Source organism: Lolium rigidum, chromosome 3, assembly GCF_022539505.1.
Source record: "Lolium rigidum isolate FL_2022 chromosome 3, APGP_CSIRO_Lrig_0.1, whole genome shotgun sequence".
Lineage (NCBI taxonomy): Eukaryota > Viridiplantae > Streptophyta > Magnoliopsida > Poales > Poaceae > Lolium > Lolium rigidum.
This window is the reverse complement of record NC_061510.1, coordinates 289,147,568-289,171,739: the sequence shown is the minus strand read 5'-3', so window position 1 is coordinate 289,171,739 and position 24,172 is coordinate 289,147,568. Positions and strand designations below refer to the sequence as shown.

General features: G+C 45.8%; 1 protein-coding gene across 1 annotated transcript in view; it reads right to left on the bottom strand.

Annotated features, from left to right (window-relative positions):
- Positions 1–23,969, bottom strand: part of LOC124696648 (probable sugar phosphate/phosphate translocator At3g14410) — a 34,109-nt gene extending 10,140 nt beyond the window's left edge. Inside the window, exon 1 of the mRNA XM_047229350.1 lies at positions 23,637–23,969. Coding sequence (XP_047085306.1) covers positions 23,637–23,969 — 333 coding nt within the window. The remainder of the gene's footprint in view (positions 1–23,636) is intronic.
- Positions 23,970–24,172: the final 203 nt, after the last annotated feature.

Sequence of the window (24,172 nt, the reverse complement as noted above, 5' to 3'; positions counted from 1 at the left end):
ACCAAAAAACCCTCTCCTCCTGTAGCAATGTCTTCCTCTTCCTCTTCCTTCTCAAACCTCTTCCCCCAATCTTCGCCGAAGAAGAAGAACGAGGACAGCCTTCACCCCGCAGTGAATCCCTTCTCCTCCGACAAGGAAGAGAAAGAAGGAGAAGCAGCGAAGGCCAAGGCCTCCCCCTCCACCAAGCTCCCGCCGAAGAAGCGCCCCCGCATGTGGGCGGACAGCGAGGACGAAGATGATGACGAAGAGGAAGAGGAGGAGGATGACTCCTCCTCCTCCATCGGGTATCCGCCGACCAAGCGCTTCCGCTCCCGGGCGGACAGCGAGGATGATGATGATGACGAGGAGGAAGAGGCTCCGGCCAAGGGCTGGGGCAGCAGCGACGAGGAGCTCCTCGGGAGTAGCGCCGACGACGTCGACGGCGGCGATGACGAGGACAGCGATGACTAGTAGTATAGGACTAGTAGTAGCGAGGCACTAGGCACCGTATCCCTCTTTTGAGAGCCATCGGCTCTTTCTTGTAAAGCCGTTCCTTGGAATTAATGAAATTGTTCTTTCCATTCATCCTTTAATTACTCCAATTTCATTCCTTCCGCCTGTCATGCTAAGACCGATAGCAACGCGTCGGACTTCTTCCCTTTTGGACGCCGATGAGACTGGATTCTAATTAGCTCGTAGGCTAAGAACTTCTCAATTTTTAGGCTGCGATTGGATATCTGACCAAAATTCTTCGCAATCCCTTAGCCGACAACAACTCATCGGCTATTTTGAGAATCCAGTCCCTTTCCTTTTCTTGCAGCACCAGACACAGTCCAAGCCCCGTACTAGACGACGGCTTTTCCTTCCCAGCTTCCTCCCCGAGACGATCATGATGCAGCCGCAGCCGAGGTGACTCTAATCGGCTCTTAAAAAACAGGTCCGTTGCCCCCAAGTCTCGGCCAAGGCACGACAGAGATGAGGATACGCAAATTAGCTGTATGGACCTCGGGCTTGATCATATCTCGAAGGAGCTTCTTATGCGAGCCGACCGATCCGAACATAAATCGGCTTCCCAAAGCAGAGAGCCTTCAAGGTGAGCTGCCCCCCGAGCTTCTTCAGTTCTTGTTGGCTAGATCGGTCCTTTCCTTTGGTGGATCTGATGCGACTCATCCTTGACTTGATCCGTACGCCCAGGTTGCTCCTGACATTGTTCTTGAAGAGAGGATCTGAGCTTCCAAACTACTCCATTGAGGAGTTCCTTCATAAAAAATCTCCCTTTGTGCTCCATTGACCCTCTGATCGTAACAGTTACTCCTCTTGAGTCGATGGCCATGCATCGGCTTTCATATCCTTTAGTCGATGTCTGCTGCATCGGCTGTTCCAAAAATGTTCTTTTTTTTTATTTGGCCGATTTTTCTTAATCGGCCCCCAATGTTTCTCTGCACGCATGTTCACACATGTTTATCTGCACATGTTCATCTGATTATATGCCCCCCGAGCCGATACCTGCTGGATGACTGCAGATATCGGCTTGTATGGTTAGCCAGGGCACTGCACTTGCACGTCGGCTTCGCAAAAAATCCATGTCGACTCTCGTCCGCCGACGTGGCCACCGCTCGCAGATCGGTGCCGAACGCAAGCGGAACATGTGGTGAAGGTAATTTTGGCCGATTGCCGGAATCGGCCTCCATATCCATTTGAGCGCCGTCCGAAGGTTCCGTAGCGTTCCTTCATAATTTTTGGGGCCGATCACAAGGATCAGCCTTGCCCGATTTGCTCATTGGTTTGATCTTGCTATTCGGTTAGGCTGGATAAAACCAACCCAACCTCTGACTTGATGCGCTTGCTGTCGCCCACCTTGAGTGCACCGTAGAGTCGTGGAGCACTAATCTCTGTCGGCAAGACGAGTACCATGTTTGTGCCAGCCGATGTTTCATCATCGGCTTTCCTTTGTTTGGGGCGCCACTCCATTTTCCGTGGACGACCCTCTTCATCCAGGGTTCGCCGAACCTTTGCAGCCGGATCAGGTCGTGCCTTCCTTAGCGTATGCAGGTATAACCTTTCGGCTTCCTCCAGGCCGCGCAATCGCTGAACCCTGCGCTTTTGGGAACGGCTGAGTCCGTCAGGGCACCACCTCGGCCGGTGGTACCTGTCTTCTTCTACTTCTCCCTCGTCTTCCGAATCCTCAAGATCTGCCCAACGAGGTGACTCAGCGCGTTTGCTTTGTGGCGGGAGAGGCCCTAGGCGCTCGAACACAGACACGTTGGCTGCCTCCTTCTTCTTCTTGTTGCATTCTGGGCAATTGCCGATTGTGGGCAATCGGCTCATTCCTGAATCCCAGCAGTGTCTGAAGAAGGGGCAGTCCCAGTGTCTGGCGTTGTCATCTTGCTCCCTTGATGTTTTCGTGGCACAGCGCTCGTGCTCCTCCTCATCGCGATCCTGCCGACGATGTCTTCTGGCTTCTCTATCCAGACGATCTCCTCTATCATCATAATTGGACCGTCGGCGTTGGTCATACTGACTCACATATTTGTTGAGGAGGTGATCGGAGAGAGGCCGTTGATATCTTATGTTCTTCACCTCTCCCTCCGTGACGTAGCGCTTGCCATCATGACGGAGCCGATCGCGTGGAGCGGCCTCCTCTCGTATCCTTGCTATGAGAGCAGCTGCCCTCATCTCCATCTTTGCCGTAGTGGTTCCCAGGTCCTACCATGTTGATGCTGAACGAGGGACCTGGCTGGCAACCCTCAGGGTAGGTGACTTCCACCATGTTAACGGTGGGAAAGGGTTGGGTGTCGACTTTCATGGCGTACTGGTTGAAAATTAGACTGTCCCACCGGGCGTGCCAGAATGTGTTGACTGCCAAAACCCACCGGCGGGCAGCGGCCTTGTCAACACCGTAGAGCCGGGAAGAGCCTAGAGCTGCGGCTGGCTGAGACCCCTCCGAGCGACGGCCCGCAATGCTCTTCCGGTCACACGCGGCGATGCGAAGTGCAAGGGCGTGCCACCTGACCTATACCCGGTCGGAGAAGGTGATGGGGATGCCTCGCTTAGTTTCCTGCAGGGCATACATGTAAACATTAAATACGAGCCTCGATCGGCTCTCGAGTTATCCCGTGAATCGGCTCAAAGAGCCGATCCACCCATGATTCGTACGGGGTGCACGAATACTTGGTGGTCCTGCTTGATCAAGATAAAGCTAATGAGATCTATGACGATTTAGGGTTTTCACCGCATAATCGGATCATCCTACTCCAGGTTGGGCCTCGCGGCCACGCACGGTGCTCGTAAGCCGATCCTAAACAAGGCCTAAAAACCAACATGAAGTTGATCCTCGGAACATCCTGTTTAGGACTTGCGAACGCCACCCTACGTGCCACCGGATCCTCCCCCTTTGTAAGGCCTAACTATTGCAGATATTAAACTAATCCTTGTAGAACAAGGAGCAATCGTAACGGATCAGATCTACTAAATAATGATCAAGCGGGTGCCGCCCCCACACCCGAGACAGTGCGAGGGCGGCTAGATATGCAAGGGTTGCACTACGTAAGCATGCTTAAACGAAGAACAATGCTAACCCTAACACATCTATGATAACTACGTTGCTCGCCATCAAAAGCGCTTCAATGACGAGCAACGCATGAACAACGTGGGCTTAGGCCGCCTAGATCGCAAGATGCGATCTAGGCAGCATGTCGCTTACTCTGATAGAAACCCTCGAGACGAAGGAGTTGGCGATGCGCCGAGATTGGTTTGTTTTGGGTTGAACGTGAGTTGTTGTTTATTCCATAAACCCTAGGTACATATTTATAGTCCAGCGGACTTTCTAACGTGGGAATATCCCCACCGTACACGAGACAAACTCTAACTTTTAATCCATGACGCAATCTACTATAAAAAGATACACGGGTAAACTAGCCCAAATTCTCCATATAAGGCCGCTTCAGAAATCTTCCACGTGTAATCTTCCAAGCCCATCTCTCTCGCGGCCCACCTCCTGATTTGACTAAAATCCGGTGATAACACCATCAACGATTGGCCTGCTCTTAGTAACCTTTCGGGACTGTCAAATAAGGGATACAATGCATGCACGCACTGCTTACATGAGACTGAAAGTGTACATTTGCCAAATTGTAAGAAGAACGTGTACCTTGGGCATCGTCGATTTCTTCCGAAAGGTCATCCAAGTAAGAAAGAAAGGCAAGCATTACAACGGCAAGGCAGATCACCGGCCGAAGCCTCGCGGAACACACTCGGTGTTGAGGTATTTGATATGGTCAAGGATTTGAAAGTCATCTTTGGAAAGGGTCCTGGCGGACAATCGGTTCCGAAGGGAGCCGACGGGCACGCAGCCATGTGGAAGAAGAAATCTATATTCGGGAGCTAGAATATTGGAAAGTCCTAGAAGTCCGCTCCGCAATCGACGTGATGCACGTTACGAAGAATATTTGCGTGAACCTCCTAAGCTTCTTGGGCGTGTATGGGAAGTCAAATGATACAAAGGAAGCACGACAGACCAAAGCAAAGTTTGAAAGACCCTTATGACCGGCATCCGGAACGGTTTCAAGGTCGTGCCGCCTACGCTCCGACCAAAGAAGAGAAGGTCATCTTTTTTGAATGCCCGAGCAAGATGAAGGTCCCGTCCGGATTCTCGTCCAATATAAAGGGAATAATAAACATGGCGGAGAAAAAGTTCCAAAACCCGAAGTCTCACGACTTCCACGTGATTATGACGCAATTGCTTCCGATTGCTTTGAGGGGCTCTCGCCGGAAAATGTTCGAGTAGCCATTGTGAAGCTATGTGCATTCCTCAATGCAATCTCTCAGAAGGTAATCAATCCAGAAGATCTACCACGGTTACAGAACGATGTGGTCCAATGTCTTGTCAGCTTCGAGTTGGTGTTCCCGCCATCCTTCTTCAATATTATGACGCACCTCCTGGTTCACCTAGTCGAAGAGATTTCCATTCTCGATCCCGTATTTCTACACAATATGTTCCCCTTCGAGAGGTTCATGGGAGTATTAAAGAAATATGTTCGTAACCGTGCTAGGCCGAAGGAAGCATCGCCAAGGGCTATGGAAATGAGGAGGTAATTGAGTTTTGTGTTGACTTTGTTCCCGACCTTAAGCCGATTGGTCTTCCTCGATCGCGGCACGAGGGGAGACTAAGTGGAAAAGGCACGATCGGAAGGAAATCAACGATATGTATGGACGGCCATTCTCCGACCGAAGCTCACCACACAGCTTCGACCAATTCCAGCTTGGTGGCTCCGTACTTTGAGAAACACAAGAATATTTTACGCTCGGACAACCCGGGAAGCCTCGAATCCTGGATTAGGAAGGCCCACATGGAGACTTTCGGCGGTTGGTTGAGAAAACAGTTAATGAGTGACAATGCTGTTGTAGATCAGCCGTACATGTTGGCCAAGACACCATCTTCGACTATAACGACTTTCCAAGGGTACGAGATAAATGGGATTACATTTTACACGATCGCCCAAGATAAAAAGAGCACCAACCAAAACAGTGGTGTCCGCTTTGATGCAGACAACCGAGAATGGGCAAAAGGTCACATATTATGGTTACATAGAGGAGATATGGGAACTTGACTATGGACCCTCCTTCAAGGTCCCTTTGTTCCGGTGCAAATGGTTCAAGCTAACAGGAGGTGGGGTAAAGGTGGACCAGCAATACGGAATGACAATGGTGGATTTCAACAATCTTGGTTACCTTGACGAACCATTCGTCCTAGCGAAAGATGTCGCTCAGGTTTTCTATGTCAAGGACATGAGTAGCAAACCGAGGAAACGGAAAGATAAGAAAACGATCAGTACATCATGCGATGATCCAAAGCGCCACATTGTTCTTTCAGGGAAAAGAAACATCGTGGGAGTGGAGGACAAGACAGACATGTCAGAAGATTATAATATGTTTGGTGAAATTCCGCCCTTCAAAGTGAACACCGACCCAAGCATTAAGTTAAATGATGAGGATGCTCCATGGATACGGCCCAATCGTAAGCAAGCAGGGACACAAGGGAAGAAATGATGTGTAATAATTTATTGTACCAAACTTTGTTGAATGGATCACGTGAATTATATTATCCGTGATGTGTTTTCGTGTCCATTTTCGAATGATTCGATTGATTCGAGATAGCACTGATGATACATGAAATTTGGAGTGATTTAGTCATACTCCCGCCTAGGCGTATAATATGCATACTCGTAGTCTTCATAGCCGCCGCCGTTGTACCGGTAGTCGTCGCCTTCTAAATTGCCGCCGTCGTCGCCGCCGTCGCTGTCGCCGCCGTCGTCGGGCGGCGCTCGTGGCTCGAACCGAGGGTAGCGCAGGCGGGGATATCGCCGGCCGTGATGTAGTCCATGACGCTCGCGGCAGTCCGGCCGTACCACCATAGCCGACGGCCGGCCTCGTGGAAGTTCCCGGGAGGCGGACCGTCCTCCTCATACCCGGCGAGCGCCCTCTCACGCCGATTGATGAATAAGGCGTCCCAAGTATGCTGGTTATCGGGATGCCGCCGGGATTCATTCGCTGCTCCGGCGTGAGGTCGAGGTAGTAGTGGTTCGTGATGGCTGCCCGGCGCGCGCACTCGAGGGAGGAGGGACCGGCACGCCGCCGCGCTAGGCTCCGGCCCGGCGGGGACGCGGTAGCCCGGTGGGCAAGGGTAGTTCGAGGCGCAAAGCTCCTCCACCCGCCGGTAGGTTAGAGTGGGTGCGGTGGAAGCCATGAGAGAGTGATGAGAGATTGTAGAGATGTGATAATGTCGGCCAAGCCGGGCTACATATATGTAGTGAGAAATGGCGGGAAAAATGGGAGCCGGAAGACAGGAGGCGGGAAGAAAGAGGCGGGAAGAAAGAGGCGGGAAAAAATTGGCGGGAAAAATGGGAGCGGGAAGACAGGAGGCGGGAAGAAAGTGGCGGGAAGAAAGAGGCGGGAAGACAGGAGGCGGGAAGAAAGTGGCGGGAAGAAAGAGGCGGGAAGACAGGAGGCGGGAAGAAAGTGGCGGCAAGAAAGTGGCGGGAAGAGGGGGTGGAAGCGGTGGCTACACGTCGCACGGGAAAAAAAATATGTAGTGAGAAATGGCGGGAAGAACTTTAAATGAATTAGTTTTATTTTTATGATTTTTCTGATATATTATTTGTATTTTTAAGATTTTTAATTGAATTAGTTTTATTTTTCTGAATTTATTGATATATTATTTGTATTTTTAAGATTTTGAATTGAATTAGTTTTATTTTTCTTTATTTTTTGATATATTATTTGTATTTTTAAGATTTTTAATTGAATTAGTTTTATTTTTCTTAATTTTTTGATATATTATTTGTATTTTTCACATTTAGAAATGAACTAGTTTTATTTTTCTGATTTTTTCTGATATATTATTTGTATTTTTAAGATTTTTAATTGATTTAGTTTTATTTTTCTGAACTTTTTGATATATTATTTGTATTTTTCACATTTAGAAATGAATTAGTTTTATTTTTCTGATTTTTCTGATATATTATTTGTATTTTTAAGATTTTTAATTGATTTAGTTTTATTTTTCTGAATTTTTTGATATATTATTTGTATTTTTAAGTTTTTGAATTGATTTAGTTTTATTTTTCTTTATTTTATGATATCTTATTTGTATTTTTAAGATTTTGAAATGAATTAGTTTTATTTTTCTGAATTTTTTGATATATTATTTGTATTTTTCACATTTAGAAATGGAAATAATTTCGAAAAAAGGCCTTTAGTCGCGGTTGGCCTGGCCAACCGCGACTAAAGCTCATTTCCGCGGGAACCGCAAAAGCGGGCGAAAATTGGGCTTCAGTCGCGGTTGGCCACACCAACCGCGACTAAAGGCCGTTTGGTATAAAACCACGCGCCGAACCGCCGGGCGCGCCCATTCTCTCATCTTCTCCGCCGATCTGCAGCGCGAAGCTCTGCCCCGCCGCGCGCCAACGCTGTCGCCCTCGCCTGACGCCGTCGCCGCCGCGCCTGACGCCGTGCCTCGACGCCTCCGCCGCGCCTCGACGCCTCCGCCGCGCCTCGACGCCGTCGCTGCCGCCGCCTCGCTCGTCGCTACACGCGTCGCGCGCCGGCCGCGCCGAACGAACCGAAGCCGGCCGCCGCCCAGGTGCCGGCCGGCCCGCTCGAGCGAAGACCGCCGCCGCCCTAGCCTCGCACCGCCGCCGTCGCCGCCCTAGCCTCGCCCGCCGCCGCCCTTGCCTCGCCCGCGGCCGTCGCGCGCGCCGACGGCCGGCCGGCGGCTTACAGAGAAACAGAGAGAGAGAGCAACAGAGACCGGCCTTTTTTTGTTTTTTGTTTTTTGTTTTTTTACTAAACACAAATTGACTTAATAATAAATCTCCCTCATTTCACTTAATAAAAAATTGACTTTAACATGTATAACAAAATTTTAAATTAACAAGAAATAACTTAACAAAATTTAACAAACATAACTTAACAAAATAACTTAACAAAAGTTTGTCAAAAAAATGAACTAAATTTTTTACTTTCGTATTTTTTCACTTTTAAAAGAACTAAAAAAAATGAACTAAATTTTTACTTTTGTTTTTTTCACTTTTAAAAGAACTCAAAATAAGTAAAAATAATAATATATTGGAATGTTATTTTCTTAACATATAATACTTTGGAATGTTATTAAGTAAAAATAATAATATTGGAATGTTATATTACTTTGGAATGTTACCCACCGCCACCGCCCCCCTTTCGCCACCGCCACCTATAAGTACTTGCACCGACCCCGCGTGTATACGGAGGGGGCGGCGAGGGGGCGGCGTGTGCCGCCCCCCTTCTTCACTTAATTAATTTGTTTTTACTACATGTTTTCAGGACTGACATATGGCGGACGATAGAGCTGACCCGATTATGGACAACTATGATCCGGACGTCGAAGAACAAATCTTCGGCATCATAAAAGGCGATGTTCTATATGTGCCGACCGGACAAGAAGAAGATGATATCGATTCTTATCTGAACCTTGACGGTGAAGATGAAGGGCATGGTCAGCAAGATGGTGCCGAAGGAACGTCGATAAACGACGATCTTCAGTTGGAAGTAGCAACCACCTCCGGCGCCGAGGTATATATATATACATTGAGCCTCTGGTGATACAAACTCACCGATTTGAATAAATATGTGTGTACTAACGCGCGCGCCTCTCTTTCTTATTTTAGACCTCGGCCGGATCGTCGAAACAATCGAGTACGTCGTCGTCAAAGCGTGGCGCAACCAAGACGATGAAAGCGGGAGAAACATGCACCATCGATGTTGTCGACGAAGCAACCGGCAGGCCGCTGGAGCCCAGCAAGAACGCCACCAAGTTTGTCAGCCAATGCGGAGCCGTTGTTAGAGACAACGTCTCGATCACCGTCCAGGAGTGGAATGAGCCAAAGAAGGCACGTGTTGGTTTCACTTTTGTCGATAAGAGAACAAAAAAAGATTGCTTCAATAAGCTTATGGAACATTTCGTTCTACCTCCGGAATACCGCAAATACGATGAGGAGGGTAACAAGATTGCGGAAAACAAGGAGAGGCGCAAGCTAGTCAAACGATTCGCTCTTTCTAGGATGGCCAACGCATTCGGAAATACAAGCAAAATCTAGCCCATGACTTTGTCAAGCCGGGCAAGACTCCGGATTTCAAAGGACAATATGAGAAACTGCAACATGATTGGCCAGAATTTGTGAAGCAAAAGAAATCGGAGCAGTTCCTTGAAATATCGAAAAAAAATAAGGATAATGCGGCCAAGAAGGAGTACAATCATAAAATGGGGCCGGGAGGGTATCGCTTTTGGTAGCCTAGGTGGGAGAAGATGGAGAACGAGGCGAGGACGCGAGGAATCCGTCCAGTGTACGGAGGGATGGGACCCAAGGGCCAAAAGCTGGTGGTACGGGCATGGGGGATCGCTGAACCCGGAGACAGGGAGTGTGTTTACCAGGGCAAAATAATTACACCCACCCAAAAGCTTATTGAGGCAATGAGGGATGCTCAAGAGGGGAGGATCAAGTTCAACGGAGAGAACGACGCCCGACAAAAGCCCTCGGGAATCCCGAACACGGAGGACGTGTACGAGGCATGGGGCACATTCCGTGGAAAATAGGGTTCCCCGAACGATGACCCGTACGGTTACAGGAGCCGTAAGAGAAAGATGGATCGGGAAGCAGATGTTGTGGCGCGGTTGGCATCGGAAATGGATGTCATGAAGAAAACCGTGAGTGTACTAGTAGCCGAAAGAGATGCAGCTCGGGCGCAGCATGAAGATCATCCATTGGATCTCGGAAGCGGCCAGAAGCGGAGAAGCAGCGTGGCTTCCACGGAGGCCCCATCGGCTGGTGCACCGACGATCGAAATTACTGCACCGGAGCCTGCGGTGGTCGAAATTACTGCACCGGAGCCTCCTCGCTACCCCGTGGACGATATAAAGGAGATGAAAGCATGTCATCCGTATTATCCTATCGGGAACATGTCCATGAAGGTAGCCATCGGCGATGCTTTACCACCGGAGCACTCCACCACAACAACCCCATTCAAGATGGCTATGCTCGTGTCACGGTGGAGGACATAGTCCAAGGGTTTGAGGACCTGGACATTGACATTGCTACACCTGAAGGGGCGACAAGACTTGGAGATGTCAAGCGCCGGTTCATTCTATGGCAGAAGAAGTTTATCAAGTTTCCAGGCGAGGCGCCAACAAGTCCACCCCCTACGGTGGTGGTGGTGGCGGCGGTGGCGGTGGTGGTGGTGGTGCTTCACCTACACCTCCTTCACGAGGGCCGACGCCGCCCCCAATTCACCTCCGGCGGGTAGCGGCCGCCGCCCCTAGTCCGCCCCGGGCGGGTGCAGCGACGCCGCCCCCAATCCACCTCCGGCGAAGAAGCGAAGCAGCGATCTCGGATTATTAACCCGGACCCTTACGTACCTAAGAAAACAAAGGTACCGGAGGTATCACCGAAGCCTCTCCCACGAGGCCCGATACGTCCAAAACGTATCTACTTTCCCGAACACTTTTGCTATTGTTTGGCCTCTAATTTGTGTATTTTGGATGCAACTAACACGGACTAACGCTGTTTTCGGCAGAACCGCTCAGTGTCTCGTTTTTGTGCAGAAATCCAACTTTCGGGAAAAACCTCGGAATTTATGCGAAGGCCCTATTTTCCCAGGAAACTAACGGAGCCGGAAGGGCAATTGAAGTGGAGGCCCGAGGGCCCCACACCACCGGCGGCGCGGCCCGGGGGGCCGCGCGGCCAGGTGGTGTGGCCCCTCGGCCGGCCTCCGACGCCCCCTTTGGACTACTTATTCGCCTCGACCTAAAAACGCACGGAGAGAAGTCGAAGTCGCCGAAACCCTCCGAACGCCGCCACATCGCGAAACTCCGTCGCGAGAGCCGAAGTCTCCGTTCGGCACTCCGCCGGGACGGGGAATTGGAGGAGATCATCACCGCCATCACCGCCAACGCCTCTCCATCAACCAGCAATGTTTCCCCCATCCATGTGTGAGTAATTCCCCCGCTGTAGGCCGAAGGGGATGGTAGGGATTGGATGAGATTGGTCATGTAATAACATAAGATTGTTAGGGCATAGTGCGTAGTGTCCGTAGATGGTACTTTTATGATATTGTTGCAACTTGTTATGCTTAATGCTTGTCACTAGGGCCAGAGTGCCATGATCTCAGATCTGAACATGTTATTGATTCATGAAGATATTCGTTGTTTATGATCTTACTCGCAAGTTGTATACACATGTCGCTGTCCGGAACCAATGGCCCCGAAGTGACAGAAATCGGGACAACCGGAGGGAATGGTAGCGATGTGAGGATCACATGTGTTCACGGAGTGTTAATGCTTTGCTCCGGTACTCTATTAAAAGGAGTACCTTAATATCCGAGTAGTTTCCCTTGAGGCCGGCTGCCACCGGCTGGTAGGACAAAAGATGTTGTGCAAGTTTCTCATTGCGAGCACGTACGACTATAATTGGAACACATGCCTATTGATTGATTAGTACTTGGACACCGTTTTATTATTATCCGCAAATGCCCTCGCTATGATTGTTACATGAGTTTCTCTCATCCATGCAACGCCCGTCATCCGTCCCCGTGCCTACGTATTTTAATCCTGCTTGTTTACTAAAATCACTACCGTTGTCTTTGTTACTCTGCTCGTCGTTATTTCACTACTCACTCTTGCTATAAAGCTGTTACTATCGATAAACTCTTGCGAGCAAGTCTGTTTCCAGTGCAATCGAATTGACAACTCCGTTGTTAAGGCTTCCAAGTGTTCTTTGTCTCCCCTTGTGTCGAATCAATAAATTGGGTAATACTTCCCTCGAAGATCATTGCGATCCCCTATACTTGTGGGTCATCAAGACTATTTTACTGGCGCCGTTGCCGGGAGCATAGCTTTATTTGGAAGTTCACTTGGATTAATATTGTTCGCTGCAAATTCTCCATCATGGGTAAACCTCGCGATACTAAGATCGCCATATTACCATCCACTACAAGAAAAGGTACAATTCGAGTACCTCCGCTACACTTGATTCACCATCTGTGATTGATAAACTTGTTTCACCGCCACATAATTCGCATGCGGATACATCTGCTGAATCCGAACACTCTCATAATATTGATAATGTTTCTGCTGTGCTTGATGATAGTGGTTCATTGGGATCTTTTCTAGATGCTACAATTGCTAAATCTAGACAAATTGAAAATACTGAAACTCCTGATGCTACTACACCTGTTAGTTCACCTGAACTTGAATACTCTAGTGATGACCTTGAGGAAGATTATGTGGAGCTTGATGATGATTTTATTGAAAAATGCAATGCTACCACTAATGCAAGAAAAATTAAAAAGTTGCTTGCAGAACATACTGTTAGATATAAACTGTCTCCTGATCCTAAATTTGCCACATCTCCTATAAACATTAGGGATAAAGATTATGATTTTTCTCTTGATCTATCTCATATAGCTATTGTTGAGAAAACACCATTTTGTGGTACTGAAAAAGAAAGTGCTGTTGAACACATGACCGAGTTATCTACTTTGAGTAGCTTGTTTTCTGATGATGTTAAGAAGCGTACTTACTTTGTTGCTAAAATATTTCCATTCTCATTAAAGGATGACGCTAAAACTTGGTATAATAGTTTGCCACCTGGTTCTATTAAAAGTCCAAAAGAATTACTTGTTGTTTTCTTTCGGAAATACTTTCCTGCTAGTGCTCAACATGCTGCTTTGCAGAGAGTTTATAATTTTGATCAGGGAGATGAAGAGAAATTGCCTGAGGCTTGGGCGAGATTTTGCTCTCTTATTAGAGCTTTGCCTGACCATGATTTAGAAAAGCATGATTTACTTGATATATTTTATAGTGGATTAACCATTGAGTCTAGGGCATACCTGGATAGTTGTGCTTGGTTGTGTTTTCGAGAAAAGAACTCCGGACGACGTCTGAAGAATTATTGGCTAAAATAGGCCGGAATTATGATGATTGGAATACACCTGAACCAACTCCAACGCCAATAGTGAAGAAGAGGGGTTTAATTAAATTGAATGATGAAGATATGAGGGAAGCCAAGAAGTCTCTGAAGGAGAAAGGTATTAAATCTGAAGATGTGAAGAATCTACCTCCAATAGAAGATATATGTGAGATAATTCCCCCTTCATCCATGATTGAGGTAAACTCCCTTCAACGCTTTACTAGGGAAGATATTCCGTATTCGAAACCTCCTGCACAATGCTTAGATGAGTTTGATAATTATATTGTTAAGCAAGAAAATTTTAATATGAGAGTAGAGAATCATCTAATGGAAAATTCTCAAGCTATTAGTCAATTGCATGATATTGTGGAGAGAACCTCCAATGATGTTAAGATGCTTGTTAAACATTTTCATATGATTCAAACTCAAATTGATCAACTCACTAAAGTGCAAAATGACTTGTTAGGAAATAATGCTAAAGAAAAACATGCATATGAAGTAACAACTAGAGGTGGTGTCTCTACCCGGGATCCTCTATATCCTGAAGGGCATCCCAAAAGAATTGAACAAGATTCTCAACGCATTGAACCTAGAGCTCATTCTAAGAAAAAGAAAAAGAAACATAAAAATGTTGTAGAATCCTCCGAACCTGTTAATGATCCTAATAGTATTTCTATTTCGATGCTGAAACTGAAAGTGGTAATGAACATGATAATAGTGAAGATAATGATAAGAATGATACTCCGATAAAGAAGAGGTTGAAGAAGAACATGAAAAGCATGCTAAAAATAAAAAGTATACTAAAGAAGATTTTATTACTGAGAAACATGGTAATGAAAGAGAACCTTGGGTGCAAAAGCAAATGCCTTTTCCTGCTAAGAAACTAAAATCAAAGGAAGAAGAACACTATAATAAATTTTGTGATTGGATGAAACCTTTATTCTTGCAAATCCCTTTGATCGATGCTATTAAATTGCCTCCTTATTCAAAGTATATGAAAGATATTGTTACTAACAAAAGGAAAATCCCCAATGAGGAAATTTCTACTATGCTTGCTAATTACTCTTTCAATGGCAAAATTCCAAAGAAGTTGGGCGACCCAGGTATACCTACTATTCCTTGTTCTATTAAGAATAATTATGTTAAAACTGCTCTATGTGACTTGGGAGCCGGTGTTAGTGTTATGCCTTTTTCTCTTTATAAGAGACTTTACTTAGATAAGTTGATACCCTACCGATATATCTTTGCAAATGGCTGATAAATCTACTTGCTATTCCTGTTGGTATATGTGAGAATGTTCCTGTTCAAGTTACTACCAACCGCTTGATATTAGCTTGATTTTGTTGTATTGGAAATGCCTAAAGATGATAATATGTCTATTATTCTTGGGAGACCTTTTCTTAACACCGCGAGGGCTGTTATTGATTGCAACAAAGGAAAGGTTACTTTCAATGTTGATGATAGGGAACATACCGTTTATTTCCCCAAGAGGATTGAGAAAGCGTGTGGAGTTAATACTATTTCTAATGTGAGAACTATCAAAGTGGGAACCATCGATTGTCCTATATATGAGCCTAAAGAAGAATATCAAACTCTTGTTATTGGATCCATATCAATACAATTCAAGGTAACATGATTGATTTGAGGTTTATTTCTTCATATGCTATGTAAAATTTATTTGGTGGCAAGACTTGATCAACCTTGTTAACAAATACTTTTTATATGCATAGAGGAGGTAAACAACATATCTTTCTTCCTCCACTTGTTCTAGTTGCTGTAGCATTTTTTTTAATTTGCAAAGTTTCTTAATTGATTAGAGATTTCAAAAATTTTCCTGGCCAGTAATAATAAACTTAATACCCAGAAAATGTGCATTTTTCAAAGTTTTCAAAAATTCGCGAAAATTATACCGTTGGTCCTATTTTTCGACGAGGCACCTGGGAGCACCGGAGGATGACCTGTGGGGCACCGGAGGGCGCCACACCACCGGCCGCGCGGCCAAGGAGGTGGCCGCGCCACCATGTGGTGTGGGCTCCCTCCTGCCCCACTTTGCCATCTCTTCCTCCCAGCACCTTCTCTCTCCCGAAAAACTCGTACCAAGTTCATCTCTCTCGCGTTTTTGCTCCGGAGCTCCAGATTTCTCGATCTCTTTGCTCAGCCCAGATTTCGTCCGAAATTTGGCACATTTGCTCTTCGGTATGTGACTCCTCCACCCATCCAAGTAGAATTTCGTTTGGTTGAGTATATCTTGAATATTTTGCTGCTGTAGGTAACATGTTTGGTGAGCTTGCATGCTTGTTCTAATTGGTAGAAATTAGTTTTGATGCATGATTAGTACTCTAGCAAGTTCCTATGGTAGTTTCCCTCAATTGTATGTCACCAAATCAAGTTTTATATTGTTTGTTGAAAATTTCAGAAAATGAAGAAGTTCAAATTTGGGGAGTTGTTCAAGAAGGGAACAACCAGCACCGGGAGGCCTTCTAGGTCCTCCACCCAAATTAGGCGGTCATACAATGAAGACATCCTCGCGCCTAGCTTCGCGCCCGAAGAGGACAACGGGCCTCCTAATGCTTCTACTTTTCCATGCTATGATTTTCTAAGAAATGCGGGAATATTGGAGGACTTCTTAACCCTTGTCAACAGGGCAGGGTTAACCACCTATATGGGCGATGAAAGGGAGCAATACTACTTGCTCACCAAGACCTTCGTCGAGAGTTTCCAGCTTCAACAACAAACAATATGAGCCAACGGTTGCGTTCGGGATCTATGGTAATACTGTGACTATGCCGTTGAAGGATTTTTGTTGTGCCTTGGATATTGCCCTGTAGGTACAGCAAGTAGGATTGATGACACCCCCGGGACTTGCTGGAGCTCTACCGAGGGATTACCGATGATGATTGTCGAACCATTCAGCGGGGCAAGATAAGGAACATTCAACTCCCCGCCATTAAATATTTTGCATACTACATTGCTACTAGCATTCTTGGTAGGGAGAACACTAGTAATATCTCTAGCTACCATCTTGCTTTCTTGAACATTGCACTTACTGGACAAACATCCTATCACCTTGGTGCTCTTATTGCTCGCCGCCTGTCTACCAGGGGGCCTATTTTTGGAGGAACCATTGCACTGCGTGTTTTAACATTTCTTAATCTTCCTATTGATCCTAATGATGTGCCATTGGCCCCTAGGAGACTTGATATTGCTGCTATGAAGAGTCATCATTTTGTTACAACTGACTCTACTTTAGATAATATGGTATATAGAATGTTGTTTTCTGACGGGGAGGAGAAGGAAATCCCTCTTCCCCAACCTGGTTTGTTAAGTATTGACAGGCAATCATGGTCGTGCACTAAGGAGGAGGTGGATGAGCATATGAAGATACAAGAGTTCCACCAGAAACATGACTCCGAGGACGTCGGGACCTCCTACGACCACACCGTCACATATCCGGGTGCTTCTTCCAGCACATACCCGGAATACGACCCATCTTCATATTACGGAGATACTACTTCATGGGATCGATGGGATTGAACTCCACTTAGGCCAAAAGCCTAAGCTTGGGGGAGGTATACCGGCATCACTCATTCTTTGCATATTATGATTGCTGGATACTTGTATATACTTGTTTAGTCTCTTTGAGTGGTTTTCTAATGAGAGGAAGATGATATTTGGGGAAGTGCTGCCTGAAAACAGATTCTGGGCTGTTACCGTAAAAATTCGTGTGCCCAGCCAGAACGGTATTTTGAGTTGCAAATTTTTGTGCATGTTCCCTAGGTTGTTATCTAACTTTCATTAGTTGAACACTTTTTGAACTGATCAACGTAAGATTTTTGTAAAAATCGATTTCTGTACTGCTGTCAGGTTTTGGCATATTTCTGCCATCTCGCTTTTCTGTGTTTCTTTTAGTTTGCTATTTCTTGTTTTTGCTTTGTTCCTTTCCAAAACACAAAAAGACCAAAAATATTTCTGTTGTTTCTCTTCACCATTTGTTTGCTTTGGTTTCTTGCATTTGTTTCGCTTTATTTGCTATTGCTAGTTTGCTATAAGAAAACCCAAAAAGATTTTGCTTTGTTTGCTTGTTTCCTTTTGTTCTTGTTCTCAAATTCGAAAACACCAAAAATATTTGCTGTTCTTCTTTGGTTTGTAAAGTTCATCATGAGTTCAATGGTCTTCGGTAGCTGGAGCGTGGTTTTCATTTCATATTATCCAAACTACACAAGTGAAAAGGCAATAATGACGATCTACGACAATCTGATTGTGGTGAGAGGCTGGTATGAACTCTATTTGTTTTCATCTTTGTACATATACTCATCCATGTGAGCATGCTTAGTTGGTTCATGTGAGGTATATGTTATTTGAGAAAGTCTAGTAGTTTATGATCTCTCATGTTTTGCTCCAATCTATTAATATGAGTAGCATGTCATGGATGTTTGCTTGCATTGTTTTATTCATAAGTAAGTATGGCATGGTGGTATCCTCCTCTGAATAATTCATTTATATCGACTTGGCACATGCTCACGCATGCATATGACTGAACAAAAGTTAATTAAGCCTCAATGATTTACATTGCTTCGAGTTCTTGTATCACTTTTATGCCTCGGTTAATTTATTTTGCCGCAAGCATGATTATGACGAGTTCTTGCTCTCTTGATTTGTCGCTCCCTAGTCTTTTTGCTAGCCTACACTTGTACTGAGCGGGAACGCTGCTCGTGCCTCCAAACACATGAAAACCAAGTCATTCCAGAGTGTCCACCATAAATACCTATGCATGGCATTTCAAACCATTCCAAGTAAATTCTCATGCGCTACCTTTAAATTCTTCAAAATGCTTCTTAATTTGTGTTAATGTTTCATAGCTCATGAGGAAGTATGTGGTGTTTAGCTTTCAACCTTGTCATTTACTTTTGACGGACTCTCATATGGAATAGTGGCACATCCGCTTATCCAATAATTTTGCAAAAAGAGCTGGCAATGGGATTCCCAGTCCCGAATTAATTAAACTTAAATAGACACTCCTCCATGGTTTGTGATTGTTGGACGGCACCGAAGGATTCGGTTAGCCATGGCTTGTGTAAGCAAAGGTTGGGGGAGTGTCATCATCATAATAAAACTAAAATAAAAAGGCACTCCTTCATGGTATGAGATTGTTGGCGAGGCACCCGAGGATTCGGTTAGCCATGGTTTGTGCAAGAAAGGTTGGAAGGAGTGCCAAATAAATATGCAATAATTCATGGGAGCCGCTCTTGAAAGTCCGGTTGGCGAGGTAGTTAGTGTACCCATTACCATTCGTTGACAACAACAAACACCTCTCAAAATAATTTTACTCCTGATTTATAAAAATGAAAAGCTCTAGCGCATGTTAATCCCTGCTTCCCTCTGCGAAGGGTCAATCTTTTACTTTTATGTTGTGTCTCCATTATTTCTTTGAGCACTTTCTTGAGAGCACAACTGTCATTCTTAGTATAATATGCTTGTCTCGAAATATGATTGATTGTGGTATAACTTTGATGCTTTTATCTTTGACAATCACTACTTCTAGTCTTTCTATGAACTTCAAAGGTGCCCGGCATTTATGTTTTGCCAATCAAATACGAGCAAGCGAGATACCACTTTATCATACTCTCTTATGAACATTGCAATCCTGCTTATATACATGATTCATGATGCTTATTATTAATTGTTGGTACCTCTTCATGATTGATATAGGCTGTTAGATGATCTTATTTGCATGTACCTTGTTATGAACTGCTCAAGTATTAGCCATAGCATGAGAATATATACATCATATGAGCAAATGTGTTCGTGAAAGTTCTTTTATCGCTCTGTTGTTAACTGAATTGCTTGAGGACAAGCAATAAGCTAAGCTTTGGGGGAGTTGATACGTCCAAAACGTATCTACTTTCCCGAACACTTTTGCTATTGTTTGGCCTCTAATTTGTGTATTTTGGATGCAACTAACACGGACTAACGCTGTTTTCAGCAGAACTGCTACAGTGTCTCGTTTTTGTGCGGAAATCCAACTTTCGGGAAAAACCTCGGAATTTATGCGAAGGCCCTATTTTCCCAGGAAACTAACGGAGCCGAAGGGCAATTGAAGTGGAGGCCCGAGGGCCCCACACCACACGGCGGCGCGGCCCGGGGGGCCCGCGCGGCCGTGTGGTGTGGCCCCTCGGCCGGCCTCCGACGCCCCCTTCGGACTACTTATTCGCCTCGACCTAAAAACGCACGGAGAGAAGTCGAAGTCGCCGAAACCCTCCGAACGCCGCCACATCGCGAAACTCCGTCGCAGGAGCCGAAGTCTCCGTTCGGCACTCCGCCGGGACGAGGAATTGGAGGAGATCATCACCGCCATCACCGCCAACGCCTCTCCATCAACCAGCAATGTTTCCCCCATCCATGTGTGAGTAATTCCCCCGCTGTAGGCCGAAGGGGATGGTAGGGATTTGATGAGATTGGTCATGTAATAGCATAAGATTGTTAGGGCATAGTGCGTAGTGTCCGTAGATGGTACTTTTATGATATTGTTGCAACTTGTTATGCTTAATGCTTGTCACTAGGGCCCGAGTGCCATGATCTCAGATCTGAACATGTTATTGATTCATGAAGATATTCGTTGTTTATGATCTTACCTGCAAGTTGTATACACATGTCGTCTGTCCGGAACCAATGGCCTCGAAGTGACAAATCGGGACAACCGGAGGGAATGGTAGCGATGTGAGGATCACATGTGTTCACGGAGTGTTAATGCTTTGCTCCGGTACTCTATTAAAAGGAGTACCTTAATATCCAGATGAGTTTCCCTTGAGGCCCGGCTGCCACCGTGCTGGTAGGACAAAAGATGTTGTGCAAGTTTCTCATTGCGAGCACGTACGACTATAATTGGAACACATGCCTATTGATTGATTAGTACTTGGACACCGTTTTATTATTATCTCGCAAATGCCCTGCTATGATTGTTACATGAGTTTCTCTCATCCATGCAACGCCCGTCATCCGTCCCCGTGCCTACAGTATTTTAATCCTCGTTGTTTACTAAAATCACTACTCGTTGTCTTTGTTACTCTCGCTCTTGTTATTTCACTACTGCTACTGCTATAAAACTGTTACTACTGATAAACTCTTGCGAGTAAGTCTGTTTCCAGGTGCAACTGAATTGACAACTCCGTTGTTAAGGCTTCCAAGTGTTCTTTGTCTCCCCTTGTGTCGAATCAATAAATTGGGTAATACTTCCCTCGAAGACTGTTGCGATCCCCTATACTTGTGGGTCATCAAGGCCTTGGGAAAGTAGTGCCGAGGAAGTCGAGGCGGGCGCGGCTGCTGATTTAGAGAAATGGAAGGCGAGCTGCAAGAAGAAAATAGAGGGCGAGCCCAAGCCAGTATTTTCTGATGAGCAAAAGAAGTGGGCTAAGTCATTTTTGAACACACCGTCCCAAGCCGCAAAGAATCTGCACGACGACTATGCACGTGAACTTCGTAGGCAAGCACTCGCGTTCAAGAGGAACCAAGAGTTGGCGGAGAAGCAGGAGAAGAAAGCCTTGGAGGAGGCCGAGAAAAAAATAGAAAGGGGGAAAGAAGTTGCCTAGCTCGGGGAACAAAGTAAACAATCGATCGCCCCGCTCATAGTGCAAGCCGCCGGTCCGGATGCCCCGATATCATAGCAGCTGCGGCAGCACATGGATTGATTGTAACGAGTGCCAGAGAACAAGCGGCCGACTTAGGTATCACTCTTCGTGCACTGTTAGGCCTTGATGAGGCGCCAATGAAGGACGTAGTATTTACATATGTGAAGAAAGGCCCTCTCGTCGAGCCTGCGCAGAAGAGGATCTACCTCGACAAATGAAAGGTCTCGCTAAATTGGTACAAGAGTTACATAAAACTTAAAAACGCCAAAGACTATATTTATGCGGAAGTTAGAGCTGAGCATCACTTCAAACATTACTATATCGCGGTTCATCGGAGTGAATTGTTCCAGCTGTTCAATCTGCGCGACCTCGACAAATCTATCATCGGTTGCTACGTTCGTAAGTGATTTATTAATTTCTACCCCATCTCGTTCATTGCCTGCACTATATATTGTCCTAACTATCTTGTTGTGTACGCTATTATGCAGAATGAAGAAGCGGGAAATGCAAATAAGGAACATCCATGATGTTGGGTTCATTGACCCATACATCGTTAATTCATATGTGTTAGAACAGCACCCCGCCGACGTGGAGGAAGACCTGTGGCGGTTTCTTAGAAAACAGGAACTCAAAAGTGATATTCTATTTCCTTACCATTTTGGGTGAGTGTTTCTGTCTTGAGCACATTCTCTTTTGTTTACTCCATGCATGGTATGTGGCTAATCGATGAGTTATATATGCATGACTGTGCATGTATCGTGTCCGCAGGTTCCACTGGATTCTGATGGTAATTCAATTTCACACCTCCACGGTTCTCGTCCACGACTCTCTGAATATGGATGCGGCGCTTTGGGCCGACATGAGAAAAATGATGCAAAAGTAATTGTTTTCATTCATTTGCGCTCTATATCGATCGGCCTATTTCGTTCATCATTTCCTAATATCAAGTAACTAATTAATAACTCTCTTGTTCATTTAATTTTCTTTGCCTCGTAGGGTTTGGAGACGGTTCGTAGATCAAAAGGTCGGTGAATTCAAAAAAGAGCTACATTTTAAAAGGGCAGTGCGGACGACTGGGGATATTCAGCCACCGGAGACCAATCTATGTGCATACTATGTTTGTGAGAGGATCCGGAGATACACCAATGAGCGGGACCAGTCGGATGAGCTCAACATCAAGAGGAATAACCTCCGGAAGACGCTTAGTCCAGAAGCTCGCTTCCGACCACTTCAGGAGGAACTAGCTGGATGGTTCGCGAGGAAGTCATCGATCCTACGAGGACAACACTACGTAGAGGACGTAGAACTATACATGCATTAAATTATGTATGGAAACTTGTTCAAACTTGTATATGGTCATCCGATGATATTGAATGTATATTGTATATTCCTCTTGAATTCTTTTTGGTTCTAATTTCAAATTTGTTTGAAATTGTACATTCATATGCATGCATGTATGTAGTACCGTAGAATATGTGAAACGTACTCCTTCAAAATTACAAATAAAGCACAAAAGAAATAAAACAATACAAATTAAACAGAAAACAGGTTTAGGGGGCAGGTTTAGGGGGGGCCTAAAACCCTAAACCTGCGGCGGTCTTTAGTCGCGGTCGGCCAGAAGAACCGCGACTAAAGGGCCTCCGCCCCGACGGTCGCCTGGCGCCCACGTGGACGGGCCTTTAGTCGCGGTTCGTAAGCAACCGCGACTAAAGGGGGGGCCTTTAGTCGCGCTACTTTGGTCGCGGTTGCGCAACCGCGACTAATGGCAGTTGCGAACCGCGACCAAAGGCCCTTTTTCCACCAGTGTTTTTAAATTAAAATTTTAGTTCAAAACCTGCAAAAGTTTCAAAGTGTGAAAGGATAGAGTGAACTGAGACAATATTCCATAAAATAGGGAGAAGTGATAGGGGCCCATGCACGGGACTTCCTGTGCATGGGACAATCACTACTCTCATATGAATACGCAATCTAAATATACGGAGTACTCCCTTTGATCATCTTTAACACTTATTACGGATCAAAGGGAATAGAGAGGATAGTTAAGTTCAGTTAAAACTCAAATCGAGTGGGAGCCTGGGAGGCATAAGCCTTCTACATGATGGTCGATTAAATAACATGCAATAGGAACTATTTTCCCAAATGGTAAACAATGCGAACGGGAATCTTCAAGTAACATCTCGATTTGCATCTTCGGGTAGTGGAGGCTAGCTCAGGCGAAGCACCTACTTCTTTGAAGGTAGAAGCAGGCTGCTGAGTGCTTCGCGCGTCCCAAATGCAGCCCCGACAAACTTCAGAGCCTGTAGCGGTTAGACAAGAAAACGGTGGTTATTTACGATACATGATGCTCAAACCTCATCTTAAAGTACGCTCGATTTATCGGTAGTGGAAAGTACCTGGGTTTGGTTGATCGTGAGTTCTTTCTGCACAAGTTTTCCGGTCGTAATCTTGGACGCACGGAGAAACTCCAGGGTGTTTGTCAAGCAGAATGGATGGATGTGGAGATCGTTGGTCACCATGAACTTCGTTGGCCCACCCTTGATATATGCTCTATCGGTATATCATCTACTTTGACTTTAAGCTGACTGCAGTGGGCTGCTGCAGCGTTGCATGGACTAAGAAGCATCGCCTTGCACGCCTTGGTCTGAAAGTGATCATCGCTCAGACTCTCTACGCTCTTGTACAGCTCATCAAGGCACCCAACCTGAGATCGCTTGCCGAGAAGATGAACGATCCTGCCGAGTGGCAGTGTGAGGAAGCTGAAGAGGACGTCGACGAACTCAGTGCTGGATTCTGCATACAGCACCCTTTTCTTCTCCTTGTCGATGAACAGCTTCACAGCAACCTTTGGCTCGTCATCGTTCGACATGGTCGACGACGTACGTTCTCTTGAGGTGAGTTGTGAGCAAGGTGATTTGAGATGCTGCATATGCCATCCTTAAATATCATCCACGGTTCAGAAGCTTTGCTGCGTTGTGTGGCATTGGTAACAGCACAATTGAATGCTCTGGGCTTCACACGAAGAGTTTCCTCTACATGGGAGTACGTGCTGATATTTGCCAACCGAGAGAT